Below are 16,207 nucleotides of genomic sequence, written 5' to 3' on the forward strand. Positions count from 1 at the left end.
ACATTTTTATGTCTTAATTTGTTATGAAATAATTATTTAGAAATGAAATTTGAGTTTCTTGGCTTTCTTGCCATTACTGTCAGGTGAGTAAGCAGATAATGATTTTCAGTGGGCTATGATTTGGTTTGATCAGACTACACCTGTAGTTTGTTTAAGCATTTTTAGAATGCTAAGGTAAATAATTGGTCTTCTGGTTATGCAAACGACCCTATTTTCTATTTCATGCAAGTGGACTGTATGGACAGTTTTCTTGCAACAACTACAAAAACTTCTAAGGTAATATGAAAAAGGAGTGGTGTTTTTTTATTTGGTTGGTTGTGTTTTTTTGAAGTGTGGTGTCTAGAGTGTTTTAAATGGATTACAATTCCAGGTAACATTCTGAAAATTATTATAGGTAACCACAGTAGAGGTTTGATTCTGGAAAGCTCTAAGCGTCTCTTGTATTTTACTAGTTTTAGTCTGAGCCTTGGAAGAACTATGAATTCTTTACTCTTTTTGATGTAGCATGTACCAGAGCTGAGACCAGGGAAACTTGCAGGTGATGAGTACTTGACAGAATCAAACTCTCAGGAAGGAAAACACGTAGTGCTACATTCCTTGGGAACAGAAAAAGTTTGTGTAAAGATGCTCTGGAAAACTTAGGGTCATTCAAAACCAAAATTCAATAGTGTTGTTTTAAACTTGACAAACTGCTGTTTGCCAAGTGCAGAGTGAGGCTGTAGAAAAAACATTTAACTTGATGACTTTTTAATCTACAGGATCTTATTGCAAGCTTTCTCTATTGAGAAGAACTTCAAGGTAAGTTTTTATTTCTTATTTGTCAAGTCCTACAAACAGAACGAGAATGAATAAGTGTGACGCAGTGCAAGTTAGATTGTAAAATATAGCCTTGAATTTGACATGTAGAATGTCGTGTGCATGTACATTGGATGTAAAGCACACTTTCAGAGTGTTTACAACTCTTCTCAAAAAATTTACATAAAGGACATTGATCCTCTGTTTGAAAAATGGAGGTCTGTATGAAAAATGACACTTCTATGGTCTCGAGAAAACTTAGAGCAACAATGGAACGAAAACAGGATGAGATCATGATTTCATTACTGGAAAAATACATTAAATTGATACCCTGCTACAGTTTTAATTGCATGATAAAATCCTAGCTGCTTTTTGGAGCACAGAAAAGTACTATACAGCCCTAAAATAAACATTTTCAATACGAGTTCTCATGTAGAAGCTGAAATCCAAACAAAACCCAAACTAGGGAATGTTCCTGATCCCATTGAATTAAATGGGAACTTTGCCATCGATTTCAATGGAAGCATCCAGTTGGAGGTAGCTTCAGATATCTAATGACCTTCAATATACATCTAGCGAACACATATGCATATCAAATGATATACCATCTTGGACTGTTGATAAAACTAGGTATGTTTTATAGTTTGATGCTCTGCTTTCTAAATTTAGTCACAAGTTTAAGTCAGCTACAGCTGGAGATACATCTCTTTCTATTAAAAGTACCGTCAGAGTACATTTAAATAATACTGGGGGGAACTTGCAGCCACTCACACCCAGAGTTAAGTAAATATGAAGCTGCTTTACAATTTTGTATCCTGTCATGTAAGCCTATTTTGCCTGTTTGTGTCTCCCCCACAAGCTCCAGGTACCTCCCTGTCCGAGCAGAGTTCAGAGTCCTTCCCAATTCTGAAAAATGAGACCATGAAAATTAAAAAAAAAAGAAGAAAAAAAAAGAATCACCTTTTAAAATGTTAACCCAAGAAAGACCTCTTTGATAAAGTGATGGTAATCAGAGAGAAACACTTCTCTCTGAGGACCTGCTTATTCAGGTTGCTCCAAGGACCTTTGATTATACAAAATCCTTTTTGTTTTCTTCCAGGAGCGGGTTTAATGCAAGTCGACAGAAAAGAGATCTTGTAACAGCCGAGGTAGGTATTATCTCCAAAAGCAGGAGGGAGGGGAAATCCTCTCCCTTTTTTTTCTTCTGGGCCTTTGCTGTCCTTACAAAGGAACCTTTGTGGGGAGAAGGGCAGGAGGACAGGGAGGAGGAGCAACCATTCCCTGTCTGCTCACCCACACCTGAGCCCGTGGCCTCACCCCTTCATTTGCTCTCAGCAAGGCGCCCGGTGGGTGACCCACCCTGATGAGCCGAGTGGGAAATAAAACTGTGACGCCTCCATCTTTTGTGAAGGTGAACAGAGAGCCCCAGAAAGCTGTCAGTGTTTGGTGAGAGGCACCATGGTGGCGCCGACAGCAACGCTCCCGCCACCGCCCCAGCCCACTGCTGCCTCAATGCTGTGTCCCAGCCATGTTGCACTGAAATTAAATAACAAATGGTGGAATCTCATTCCACTGCTGGTATACATCTCAGGTTTTGGAGTCCAAACAAGAGTTATAAGCCCATTTGATGGGGGCAGGTGTGAAGCCCAAGGCAGTCCCTCCTCATGGCCTTGCAGGGAGCCTGCAGCTGAACCATGGAAGATTTTCTCTGAGTCCCTTTGAGTTCTATGTGCCTCCTGATCGAGTCAGAGGGCAGCTGGTGTGGCTAAGGAGAATCAAGCCTCTGAGGCAAATGGGCCTTGGAGACTGACGGTGTCTCAGGAGGGTGCTCCACCTCCCGAAACAATGCAAAGGTCAAAAGCTGCATTCCTAGGGAGACTTGGCTCAGAGTAACTAGCAGGAGAAATGGAAAAAGGTCTTGTTGTGCAGGGAGGGAAAGGATCCTCTCTGGCTAACAACAGACCAGGGGGACCAGGAATAGTTTTTGTGCAGAGGGCTTACAGGCGGTGACTTGGTGAAGTCCATTTCAGGTTGATTTTAGACAGATTGTGCGACTTGGATGCACCCCACACAGTATTTCCAGTTGGAAAAGGGAAGCATTTATGTTGCTATATGAGGCATTAGTGAGACTCAGCCTGGCCCGTTCCTTGCACAGTGCTGTTCACTTCAAGATCCGTTAGCTCAGACTCCTGACTAGTGGCAGGAGGGAAGAAGGAAATTAGCTTACAAGCAAAGACTTGAACAATTTGTTTTGCTTAGCTCTACAGCTGAAGGCTGGCATATACGTCTGTGGGGAGCATAGAAGGGTAACTATTTTCTCATAGTACCTCAGAGAGGGAATAAACCACAGGGCAGAAGAGCTACTTAAGCAAAACAGCCAAGCTTTATAAAACGAAAGGATTGAACCTGACCATGAATAAATGTGAGAGGGAAATATCTAACTACCCAGCACTTTACTCTGGTAAACTTTCCAATCAGACTAGTGTGGGGGAAAGCCCCAGAGTACTTTCAGCCTGGAATGGGATCAGCTCTTGGAAGGGATGATGTGACGTGACAAACTCCAGTAGCAGAGTGCTGGGTCAGGTCCAGGGCTTCCTTATAATCCGATGCTTGCCGGTTCCTAGACAAGACAGAAAGCACATCAGGCAGATCCGTTTCCTCTTTTGTTTGCGATGAACTGAAATGCAATTCTGAAGGATGTCAAGGGGGACATTAAATCCATCCATCCATCCATCCATCCATCCATAGCAGGATGACTGGGGTGCAGCACAGAGCATGAGTTAGGGGAAATGGAGGGATATCACATCTCCAGGCTCACCAACTATTGGTATTTGGCCAAAGTGAAAACAGCACAAGTGCTCTCCATCCTCTCACTCTTCCTTCCAATGGATCCCTGCTGGTTTACTGGGACTGTAAGGCATGTAGTGACCCCACAGCACAGCTGTGTCCTTCTCCACCCCCTCAAAAGCTGTGCTTTCCCTCCCCACAGTTGCTGCAGGCATTGCCTTCCCCAAATGACCCAGGCTCCTGTGGCTGTGCTGTGTGCTGGCCAAGCCATAGATTACCCTTTTGTGATAAAAGTCCCAATCCAATGTTAGGCTGTGAGGCCTCAGGCTTCTATCATCTCACTTGTAAAGCACAAACACCCTGATTTTGCTTTTACATTCCTCTGACAGATTCAAGGTGCCTCTCCTCGGCCGCACCTTCATGGAGCCTTGACGCGGAGTCTGCCAGGAGGTCAGTGCCGTGTTCCTCACACCCGTGGGATGAGAGGGGCTCCTGCCTTCCTGTCAGCCCTTCTATGTCACCATGGGCTGTGGAAGCCCTCCTCATTACGACCCTACAAACCCCTGGTCTACCTCATTGTCTTGTTTTGTCCGTGTTAAATCATAGAAAATTCCCATTAAAACTGTACTTTCAGCATAGTCTTACAAACAAATTTGAACAGCTAACTAAGGCAAATCTTTGATTTTTTCAAAAAGTTTAATTCCATTACAATGTGTCTTTTCTGCCACTTTTTGTGGCCTTTGCAGAGTAAGTATGTCAGAGAGGTGTGTAGCTGGTTATGTGAAGGGACAGTGGTGCTAAGGCAATGAGCATGCAGCTGCTCCTGGAAGGTTTTAGGCATCGTACAGACATGTAAAGCATGTCCAAGCTACAGAAGTTATTTTGCAGAAAAGTTCATTGTATGCAACTGAACTTGGTATTCTTGGAATATACGTATGTCTTGATATGTGTTTTCTGTTGTGATTTTCCATGTAAATGGATATATGTAACTTCACAGCTCACAAGTCTAACAACAACAGATAAGTTTTCCACATTGCTGCTGTTCTATAAACAATATTTTCTGCCTCATCTGTATTTTCGGAGCATTTGTGTATTTTTGGAAGCAATTCTTAAATGGGAAAAATTCAAAACTAAGCAAGGAAAGGAGTTTTCCCGGTGAAGGCTGATGTTCTGAATTAGTGGTAACTTCTGTGTGTGCTTTACTGTGAAAGTCCCTTTTTTTTTTTTTTTTTTTCCATTTAATGTCACTAGCAACTTCACCATAGATTCATTGGGAGTCAAAGGGCCTGTTTATTTAATTTAATTCCTGCTTTTTTGATCTTCATCAGCAAGATTGTAAGCATTAGTACCTAGGGTTTTAATCCTCCCCCAAGAAACAAAGAAACTATCTGCAAGACATGATGAAATTTTACTTTGTGACTACCTTTCTTTTGGGGGATTATGATTTAGAACCACCTCATCAAGTGGTTAGTAGATTATAGATATTACAGTGAGGTCCTAGCTTTCAGACCATAAAACCCTTTAATGAAACTGCTTTTGGAAACAATTACTAACTATAACATAAAACAAGCCATTCCCATGGAATCTTAAGTCTCCAACTTCAGCCACCTCTGAAGCAGAAATAACCTTTTTAACTGACTTTTTTTTTTTTTTTTTAAGCATGAGGGGAAGGTTATTTATAGCTGCTTTTGATTCTGTAAATTATATATTCTGGACTGTTTATAAACTGAATGTACCCTTTGCTGTAATGCTTAAGAGGGAGGAGCTGAACATAAGTATAAATTGTGCTTAATTTAGTCAATTAGAATAATCTGTGTCCTATGTATTTCAAGATCAGCAGGATTGGGATTTGGTTTCTTTGCATGGGAACTTGACCTTTTGTTTTCTGGGAGGAGGCTGACCTTTTGCTCCTTTGTCAGTTTACAAGTCTCAAACCAAACGAGAGGGAACCTTGCTTCTCTTTTAACCAAGGATTAACCAAAGGATAAAATTAAGCAAATGTTAAAATCTGGAGATTGTTGTTGGTTAATTTTCTTAGCTAATATAGCTGCTTATAATTTAACAATAAACTGATTTAATGTTGGTCTCTGAGCTTGTTTGCAAAATATAGTATGTACTAAGAGGCTACTGTGCTTGCTTACAGGTCCATGTCTTCAGGAGTGCCTCAATGGAGCAGCCTGCACAGAGGCAGGTGACTGTGACTGTCAGTTATTTCAGGCTCAAGGAAGCAGGTGCCAAATTGGTAGGTGTTGGGACCAAAGATTCAGCTTCAAGTGAGGTTTAAGGTTCAGGTTTTTAAAACAATACTGTTAACAGTATATCTGTGATTCCTCTGTAGTAAGATTATCATTCCACAAGTAGCTAAGAAAATTAAAATTAGATATGTTGAGGTTATATGTAGAGCAACATCAGGAACACCTACATTTTAGCACTTGGGTTGTAAAGATACATAGATACTGTAACAAATAGATCACTGTCTAGTCCATCAGTAGCCAGCCAGTTTTTTTTTATAGTTAGCTGAACCAAAAAGTCACTGCAGTTTTCTAACAAGCAGTGACTTATTGCAAATAAAACTGCCAACTATTGCAATGCATTGGTTTCTGGAATCTGCTGTGTGCAGGGCTCAACAAGTATTGTCCTCCAGAATCTGCAGTAGATCTAAATCCCTTACCTGTAGTTGTAATTACAATGTATCCACTGAAGCAAATTAAAAATGATGACTGCATATGACTAAAACTGCAGCCAACAGTTTAAAAAAAATGTACTGACTTTATCAAAAGTTGAGGAAATTAGGTTATATTTTGTCCTTGTGGTGTATTTCCTTTTTAAGCTCTTGTTTTGGTTTTGAGCTCTTTATTTTGTGGACGCCTGTCAATTTTTGATTACCATGCTTGTTCTTTCCAGTGCCTAACTCTGGTAAGGACCGAGATGGGATTTGCAAATCATGGGGACAGTATCATTTTGAAACATTTGATGGCATCTACTACTACTTCCCGGGAAATTGCTCCTATATTTTTGCAAAAGACTGCAGTACTCCAGAACCCCAGTACACTGTTTGGGTAAGTATGTGCGCATATGCTAAAAATAACACACTGAGTATTCCTGTATTACAGGACTTATTTTTCATCAGGAGTAAAATAACTAGGCACACAATAAATGGATCAAACTGCTGTATTGCTTACTTAAATATAAAACTATGCTGCTGGAAAACGTCTAAGCCTATGTGCAGTAACTCAAAACACTGATGAAATTTTAATCATCAGTCAGTATATTAAAAATAGTATTTCTTACTCCCCTTATCCTAATAAGGATTTCTCATCTCTCCTTTCTGGGAGCAAAAGTGGGTCTTAAAGCAGACTTCAGAAACTTCAGTAAACTTTAGCCATTAGTTTGCAAAAAAAGAGAGTTGAAAAAGAGTTGCAGAGTAAGGCACAAAGAGCTGTCACCTGCCTGATAGCTTGGCACTGAAGCATACAGGACCCAAATTCACATCTATCAGGATGCTATGGGGAGCTGCCTTCCTGGCCTGTGGAAAACTCTGTCCCCTCTGGAGATTTGCGTTCTAATTTTGGATTACCTCTACGTCATGCAGAGAAGATTAACAGCTCAGAAGCCTTTGTCTTGACCTATGTATGGAAAGCACTCTTTTTAGTGATTTCCTCAAATTGCTGAGTGTCCATGGTTAAATGACTTTGGGTCAGGGAGAGTTCAAACCTAAACCCTCTCTGAAGGAAGATGCCCTATTTGTCAGGCTGTTGGTTACTGTGGGGAGAGGATACAGGCTTATTATACTACTTTTTAAACAATGGTTGGGATTCGGTGCTGACTGAACAGGGGAGAGGGGACAAGAGCGATCCTGCTTCCGAGCCCTGGTGGTCACAGTGCTCACAGGGACAAGACTGCCATTTCTATTCACTCAGGTTATAGACAGGTGTTGTTACATCTACCTTCCACAATTTTATTTTGATTCTTTATGCTGCTATGATATTTCAGGATTTTTCAGAAAATGCTGTAGCAAAGCCCAAGATTGTATTAAAATCTAGAATCAATATTTCAGTGGATCCCAGTTGCTCTGGAAAGAGAGAAACTACCATTCAATCGCTGGAGCAAATGTCATGTTTTGTTAAAAACTGAAAATGGTTACTCAGAAAAGTAATAAGTAATGTTGAAGCACTGCAGTCACTGCAGGTTGGGCAATGGAGAGCCAAGAACCTTGCCAAGTCCTCACATTATGGTCCTTCTGGCTTTGATAATCCACCTCTCCAGAGGAGAAAAAAACAAAATAATTATTTTGGTTTTCCTCGATTGTGTTTATTTCTTGGGCCAGGTTTACATAGAAATCATCTGTCAACACCAGTAACATTTATGATGTCTTTAATTATTATTTTCTTTATATAAAAATCCCAAAACACTAATGTTTTTCCTGTTTTGGTTTATTTTACTCAAAGAAACAGTAACTGTTTTTTACTTCCAGGATTGTTAGTTTAGGAAGATTAATTTGAGTATGTGTTAGCACTGTATGTGTTTACCAGCAGAGCTTTTCTACAAAAATGATAGCTCTGGTTACTTTTACAGACTTCATTACTATGTTGGCAAAATGTTTCCCAGTTACTAATCTATTTAGCTTCACAGAACTGTCAAGTAAACTGGTAATGCACTCCCATCCTTCTCATAGAAAGCTGATACACAGTCACAGGTGTCGTATTTGAGTTACATAAACTATGTCTACATTTTAATTTAGATAATGATAGGTATCTAAGATTCACAAAATGTTCCCTAAAATCAGGGGCTTTGTCTAAAATCAGCTTGTGAAGCACTGTAGTCTAAGGCATCCCGCAGCTTTGGGTGGTCCAGCCCCCCTGGGATGAAGGAAAGCTATTGAAGTTTTGCTCAAGCCCTTGGTGTAGGTGTGTGCTTAAAACTCACTTAGATTATGTGTGTATTTCAAAACTGTGTAGTAGTTAATCGATCAGAGCATATGCACAGAAAGTTGGAGAGCTGTATCCCTGCCATCAATTAGTGTAAATCTGAAGCCACAGTTTCCAAGTTGTGAGATCACACCCTGGCCAACGAAAGCTCTGTGGCCTCTGGGGGCAAGGACCCTCCTGCAGGAGTTGTGCTCTGCTATGCCTCCTTTTTGCCAGACTATTAAAAGGAAGAGTACTGGCTTATCATGTCTGTTTCAGGGTCTGATTATACATATTTTGTGCAATGTTTACTTCACTGCCCTAACACTGTAGGCATGCTGTGATAGGAGTTGCGTAGTTTTCACTTCTGGAAGCATGCATCTGTGATCTCTAGCAGTGGGCAGTCATGGAAGTCATACATTGACAATATCTGAGACACACAGTTTTGCAAATCTCTCTGGCTGACTGAAACCTGTATTTCTATTGTTGTGTTCACACTAGGGAAGCTGATATGCAATTCAAACTGATACCATAGCTCACTATACTATATCCATATAACAGGCAGAGGCAGACTTTAGGAAAGCCTTCCCTTCTCCATTAGCAGGGCTGGAAAGCCAGTGTGAAACAGGTTTTAACAGATTCACGTAAGTTAGATACCTGCAGTAATCTGTGAAAGCATTCCAAAATCTCAACAAATCCTGAGTGGCTCAGGAAGGCATGTTGTAGTTCAGCTGGTACCAGTTGCAGCTGACACGGAGAATGCTGGTATTATGCTGAGGTTTTTTATTAGTTGCCTCTTCTAGATCAGCCCTCTAGAAACAGAGCAACAGGGGTGTCTCCTCAGTGTAAATAACAAGGTCCTACATTGGCAGTTATAAGACAGCTCACTACAGTGTCTCTGATGTTCATGCATGTGAAATAGCTGAGTATTTCATTCAGTATTTAAACCACTGTCTTGTGATGCTTCATGCTATTAAACAGTTTGTCTTGTTTGTATTTCCTAGTAGTATCAGGTAACATGAACTTCTAGTTTTGGATATTTTGTAACTATTATTTTCATATTCTAAGTATTTTTTTTCAAAGCTCTTTCAGTGACGGGTGCATAGAAATATAAAATATATGAGTTTATGACAAATTGCATTAAATTATTGAGAACAAACATTTATTCTTATTGCGTGTATATTTTTCCCCTCCAAGGTTCATAACAGTCCTTACTGTTATGGTTCGGTATATACTTGTCAGAGGTCCATCAGCTTATTTTTTTCAAACCAAGAAGAGATAACTATTTCAGGACATGAAGTAAGAAAAGAAGGAATCAGGTAAGTGTTCTAATGGTGGGTTTTAGCATTTTATTACAAAAAGATAGCACAGAACTCGGAAAAATGATGCTTTTTACCTAAGCCATAGAAGATAATTTGATATGTATATTTATTTATTTATCTCTCACTATTTTGTATTGGGGCTGATAGAATTCTAGTGTGAGTAGGTGTAATGGTGCTGCTGTAAAACCTGAGTGAGGATAGCATACACTCCTGTCACAGAGGCACTCCAAAGTCAGTTTTACACAAACAAGTTCCAAAACAGACTTTACTCTAGCCAGAAAAGTGTAGCCAATAAACTGACTAGAAACAGGGTTTATACCATTAGTTAGCACTCCAACAACAAAAAAATACAGGTTTGGATATCAGCTGAGGAGATTATTGAGGCACAACAGCGTAAGAATAATGAGAATCCACAGCATGCGTGCATTCACTCACAAGAAACAAAACCAGAGCCCTCTGACTACAGGCTATCCACAAGAAACCATTACTTAGCTGCGTTAGGCAAGGACTCGCAGTTGCCTGGGTTAGGCAAGGGCTCATTCAAGGATATATCTAGTAAATAACCACTCACCCAAACGACGAGGTGAGGTGCACTCAATCCTGGGAAGGCTCCTTAGATGGTGTCCCAGTCTAAGGGGAGGGCTCCAGTTCATAGATCTGCTGCTCCAAGAAGACTGCTCAAAGGGGGTCTTCGGTGGGGACCCTGTTTTATAGCCTGGTCAGATCTGGCTGTGGGCATTAGAACATAGTCCAGAAGCTTTGCAGCTACTCTGGGCACCTCCTCTGTTAACGATGCTGTCGATTGATTCAAGGTCTCGTTAAGAACCCTTTCAATTGACCCAGGGTCCCAGCCATCCTGCCCCGTCAGCTGGCAGAGGTGAAGTAACCTTACCCCAGGGCAGGGGAGGATGTGACTGTCAGCACCTTGGTGACACCCTAGGTGTGTACTTGGGGATAGGCACAGTGGGGCACAAAAGGTGCTAAAAGAGCCATCAGCTGCCCTATTGAAGGCTCCTGATCTCAGGGGGGATGTGCAACTGCCACAACTCCCCACAAGAACCTTGTGTTCACCTCAAGTGTAAAGTAACAGTTACCCATCCCTACTTCGTATAGATAAAATCTGCATGTTTTAGTGGTTGATAAAGTACAGAAAATTTCGAAGAGTTGTTAAGGTGTTCTTGCCATCCGTTTTGAGGTAATACTGTAGCCATTACCATCTGGACTGACAACTACAGTGATGCTGTTCATCCCAACAGAAGCGACTTTGGAAGATTAGGATTACATCCACACTGCAATATTATTGTCCAGCGTTCTCTGGCACCAGGAGGAAGATATACAGTATTTTGGTCAACGCTATTTTCTGTACTGTAAATTCCTCCATTTGCAGACATCTAACCTAATGAGAACCCTGTGCCTGAAGGGCTGCTGGTGGTCACAGTGTCACATAGCTCCTCCTGCAACGCAGCAAACTCATGAAGTCACATATTCCTCAATGTGCTCATGCTGGGCTTTGAAAATTGAGATTCATTATTCTTTCAGGCTTATAATTGGTACAAGTGATAGGTGTAAACAGCAGAAAAACATTTCATTTTTGATGGTTGATGTAGAGAAGTAAACAGAAGAAAACAAGTAAAAAAATTACAAAGAATTGGATAGAAGCAACTATACACAGCTGGGAAAAAGGGCTTTGTGAGTTAGAAGGTGACATTTGAGTGATATTTTTATAGCACTAACCTTGTTTTGTATGAGATCTTTGAAGCAGACTGTTTATTTTTCCAGGTTAACATTGCCTCAAACAATTGGAAATGCTTTCCTCGAGAGACTGGCTGACTATATTCTGGTGAAGACAACCTTTGGTTTTTCTCTTGCTTGGGATGGAAACTCTGGTATTTATATTAAGCTGACAGAAGAACATATGGGGAAACCTTGTGGCCTCTGTGGAAATTTTAATGGCAATAAATATGATGACCTGATACTGCAAAATAGTAAGTAAATAGCTTAGAAATACACATTTACCTTGTGTGAAAACTTTCCATGTTCGCTTCATATAGAATACAGTAAAAAGGCAGCTTCATTTATTTCGGTAGAAAATGGAATATCTGCTCTAGCTCATCATTAAAGATGCTAAAGGAAAAGGTCCCTTTTCAAGCAAATATTTATATGTATGTTTAAGTCTTTTCTTGATGAAAAAAGCACTTGGGGTACATTTATCTTAGCTAATGAAAATGCCTTCAAATAATAAATAAACAAAAAAATGCTTGTGGTTTTCTCTATGTTTAAGGATTGAGGGAGGAGGAGAGGAGCCAAATTATTAATATTTTAAAAAAAGCATGATCTCAAGTCATTTGTTTATATGAGCATCATAAAAATACTAGTTGAAATATATAAATTTCAAGGCTGTTGCCAGGGAGTTCCTTGTATCTCTTTGTTGTTCTGGTATACTACGTGCCTCCAACTACCCTGTAGGATGAGGAGTTGTCCAATGCTGTGCCTGGAGCAGAGATGACTTGCTAAACTGGTAGAATTTTCTGTAGTCTATGTAGGGAATATTCAACATGGATTTTTGTCCTACTTACAACCAATGTGGAAAAAAAAAATTAAAAGAACAAGCTTGAGAATATAAGGAATATTTTTCTCAGTCTCTGATAAAAACAAAGATAGGACTGTTTTACTGTTACCATTAATTGCTGAGATACTCCAGTCCCATGGCCTTGCATATTCTTAAATCACAAAAGTTATCTCACTGTAACTTGTTTCCCTCCTTTGTTTTTCCTCATTTTTTAATGGTTGATAGTGAAACTTTTTGGCTTTTGAAGTGAAGGAACACATAATGTACGTATCTTTGTGTAGTCTTTAAAAATCTGCCCATTATAAATTTCTCATACCTCTTCTGCCATGAGAGGAGTTAAATTCCCTGTTTCATGCATTGACTTCTGCACACCGGTATATAATATGTATAATAACTAGTTAAAACTGGTAATATGTATAATGGAGAAAAATGGAGTTTGGAGGAAATAATGAATTCACATGATTTCTAAAAAATATTAATTTCAGTATCTTTACTTGTATTATCTGTTATAAAGACTTCAAGCTCTTAGCTTTCTTCATTTCCAGAGCTGCATTTCTTCACCATTGTAATTTCTTCTAGCATGTTTCTTCAGAAATTCTTCAGAAATTACAGTATTATCGTAGTGTACAATCAAGAGCACTACGAATAATTTTTGTCCTTGAACAGTTGTATAACATGGTGCCTTGAATCTATGCAAATACAAAGCACAAGTTTCTGGTATCTTCACAAGAATAGACTGGTAATTAGAATAACTTTTAAGCTACAGCATTTTTTCCTAAGTCTTTCCGAATGTTATAAATAATCCGGGATGATGATTTACCTTCCCCAGCTAAACTACTTCTCCCGGTAGTGTAAGGTAAGCTCTTACATCTGTCTTGAGTTTTGCAGAGTTTGAATGCTCTCTATTTGCAATGCTCCAAACAAATAGATTGCTGAGAGGCATGTAATACCCCATTTTGAATCACAGTTTAAAACCAAACTCCTTTTCTGTCTCTTTATCTTCATCTTTAATGGCACCTTTGCATTGTTTTAATATACAAGGCTGTATCTGTGTATAGAACAGTTTCAAGGACAATGGTTTTATTTTGTGGCATTTTTTGAGGACTTAGGAATTTTTTCATGGCATATTGAAATATAAATAAACCATCTCTAATGTTTTTGCAGAAACAAAGTTATGTCAATAGGTTTACCTCTAGACCAAACCACATTTTTTTTTTTTTATGTTTGGGAAGGGTTTTCTGCACAAAGAACTATTCTGTCAGAGAGGGAGAAATGTCTAATTCTCCCTGGCTCTTAGGTAAAATATACTGGTTGTTAGGATCTTATCTTGTTTGTTTGTGGAGATCCAAATACAAATATCTGATTAGTGTGCTTTGGGGCTTTCCACATTGCAATGTCAAACTTTGTACATCTTGTACTGGAAGAAGTTAGATGAAGTTTTGGATAGCACAACTCTGCGAAACAAACTGTAGCTGATTTCATTTCAATACTCTGTCTCCTAACCATGTATAGATACAGATAGCACTGGCATAGATACCAATTACTGTAAGGTTTACTGTGAAGGTAATGTGCCTTTTTTAACATACTTAAGAACATAGAGAAAATGTAATGTTTAGCTCTCGCTGCAAAAATATGGAAATTTGGGGTCTGTTTCTTTACTACCAACCTTCTTGTGTGTTCGTGTATCTTCCTCAGCTGGTTGCCATGACTTCCAGTCGTGCATCTTACTCATTAATTCTCCCATGCTCATGCTGTGAGGATAGCTGGGCATGTAGTGGTGTGTTTGCCATAGGGCTTTTCTGCTGCAAGGGAAAAGGAGATAACAGTGCTAGCCTTTGTGAAACATGATGAAAGTCTTAAACTGTTTTAAAGAAATGTGTTTTTCTTAAGTATTGAATGCCTTATGCTTGTCCTTATTTGTATATTTTTTATTAAATTTTCAGTGATTGCACCCAATCAACAGCTTGTTGTTTTTTTTTTTTTGTTTTTCTGTTCTTGTATTTTCATTTAAATGCACTACAAAATACTATCTGAAATTTAAAAATAAAAATAACATTTTTCCACACCACCCACACTCCAAACATATCTCTGAGGTAATGAACACATCGAAAAACTACCAGAAATTTCCAAGCTGTCTTTTGTGTTTATATTGACTATTTTTTTTTTCCTGGATGCTCTTTCAATATTTTCATGCAGTAGGTGAATACACAGAAGACATTGCTGAATTTGCAAATAGCTGGGCTGTGCAAACCTCAGATGACGTCGCTTGTGTACCTACTGCTTCAGACTTTTCCAGTCCTTGCTCAGCTGATGCAGAATCCACTGAGGTAAATTAATAATGTAATATATATATATTACGCATATATATATTTTCTTAATCTTCACTGCCTAGTGATGGTACAAGAATATAGCAATATACACCATATTGAAAAAAGCCTTAAATGCATTGAGGCTCTCAAAACCAGAAGATTCAGGTCAGGACTGTTGCTAGAGAATGTCTGAAGATCTTCAGATGTTTAGCTTAAAAGTATAAAGGCTCAGATAGGGTGCGTACAGGTCTGCTTGGCAGAACTCTTCATTGCTGCATTAAACTTGAGTTCAATTTCCAGTCCTGGCATCTTACACCTCATTATTTTGAAAAGTGTGAAATACTGCAGAAGTAACATGCTCGGCTCCTGCATTAGCACAAAATACCTTTTTTTTTTGTGGTAATTTCACGCTCTTTCATTCCAGCTGGTTTAGAAGCTGCATGCAAGCAAGACGGCCTAGGCAGAGTGGACAAATTTTAGGAAGAGGAATAAAGGAGACATAACAATAAATTGAGACTGTGAGATTCTCACATTTTAATGGGGATTAAAAGGACCTTAGATTAGGGAAACAAAGCTAAAAAAGAATTATGCTTGTTCAGAAAGTATTTGCTAACTGTCCTTTACTGACTCTCCTTAATGTGCAGGACATATTCTTCAAGTGCCAAATCTTCCTGCAGTTTCCTTTTCTCAGCTGTCATGAAAGCATAGATCCGTATTCTTATATTTCTAGCTGTATGAATGATCTTTGCAGGTAAGACTGGAGTTCTTGTGTATTTATTTTTGATGCATGAAATGAATGTTCACTCTTTTGTTTGAGGCCAGAACTGAGCAGAATTGAGGGAAGTTAGGAGGAACTAAGTTCAAACTGAAAGAGATCCAACTTCTCAGTGAGTGATTTAGTGTGGAAACAAAGATCACAGTACCAGCCTGCCATGGGATATTTTGATTGCTAAAGGTTTACATAGATTCAAGGAAATGTTAGACAAATACATGGAAGAGAAATCCATAGAGAATTATTAATGACAAAAGAGGAGATGCTAACCACAAAAAACCCCTGAAAACTGTATCTAGATGCCCTGAATCAAAAATATGAAGAAATGATACTAGTGGGAAATATCAATGATTCTGGAGGAACGCAGGAGTTCATTGCGACTGCTTCTTAGCACAAGAAGAATAATGACAAGCAAGTTTTCAAATGTGATATTGAATAAGTATCAACGGTGTTAATGTGGATTTGATTTTTGTCAACATGCATATGTGTATTGAAGTGAATTGTGTGAATGTTAAAAACCCTGAAGGAAGTTTCTGTGTCTCAGAACCTCATTAGTTTAGGCTTATTTTTCTTATAAAAGAGACCTCTCTTCTTCTGGCTTAGTGTCAGTTTACAAAGTTTTTTGTGGGGCCATAATATATGCCAAGTATTCTTTCTATTAAAACCCATTTAATTGGATTAGATAAGGAGAACTAGAGAGATTCTGATGTAGTGGTGTTTGATTTGATAACAGAGGTGTTGAAAGA

General features: G+C 39.1%; 1 protein-coding gene across 1 annotated transcript in view; it reads left to right on the plus strand.

Annotated features, from left to right (window-relative positions):
* The first annotated feature begins 2,253 nt into the window (after positions 1–2,253).
* OTOGL (otogelin like) overlaps positions 2,254–16,207 on the plus strand; it is an 87,854-nt gene continuing 73,900 nt past the window's right edge. The window contains exons 1-7 of the mRNA XM_071803950.1: positions 2,254–2,373; positions 5,726–5,855; positions 6,487–6,641; positions 9,687–9,808; positions 11,591–11,796; positions 14,580–14,707; positions 15,334–15,440. Coding sequence (XP_071660051.1) covers positions 2,254–2,373; positions 5,726–5,855; positions 6,487–6,641; positions 9,687–9,808; positions 11,591–11,796; positions 14,580–14,707; positions 15,334–15,440 — 968 coding nt within the window. The remainder of the gene's footprint in view (positions 2,374–5,725; positions 5,856–6,486; positions 6,642–9,686; positions 9,809–11,590; positions 11,797–14,579; positions 14,708–15,333; positions 15,441–16,207) is intronic.

This window comes from Patagioenas fasciata, chromosome 1 (assembly GCF_037038585.1).
Source record: "Patagioenas fasciata isolate bPatFas1 chromosome 1, bPatFas1.hap1, whole genome shotgun sequence".
Classification (NCBI taxonomy): Eukaryota; Metazoa; Chordata; class Aves; order Columbiformes; family Columbidae; genus Patagioenas; species Patagioenas fasciata.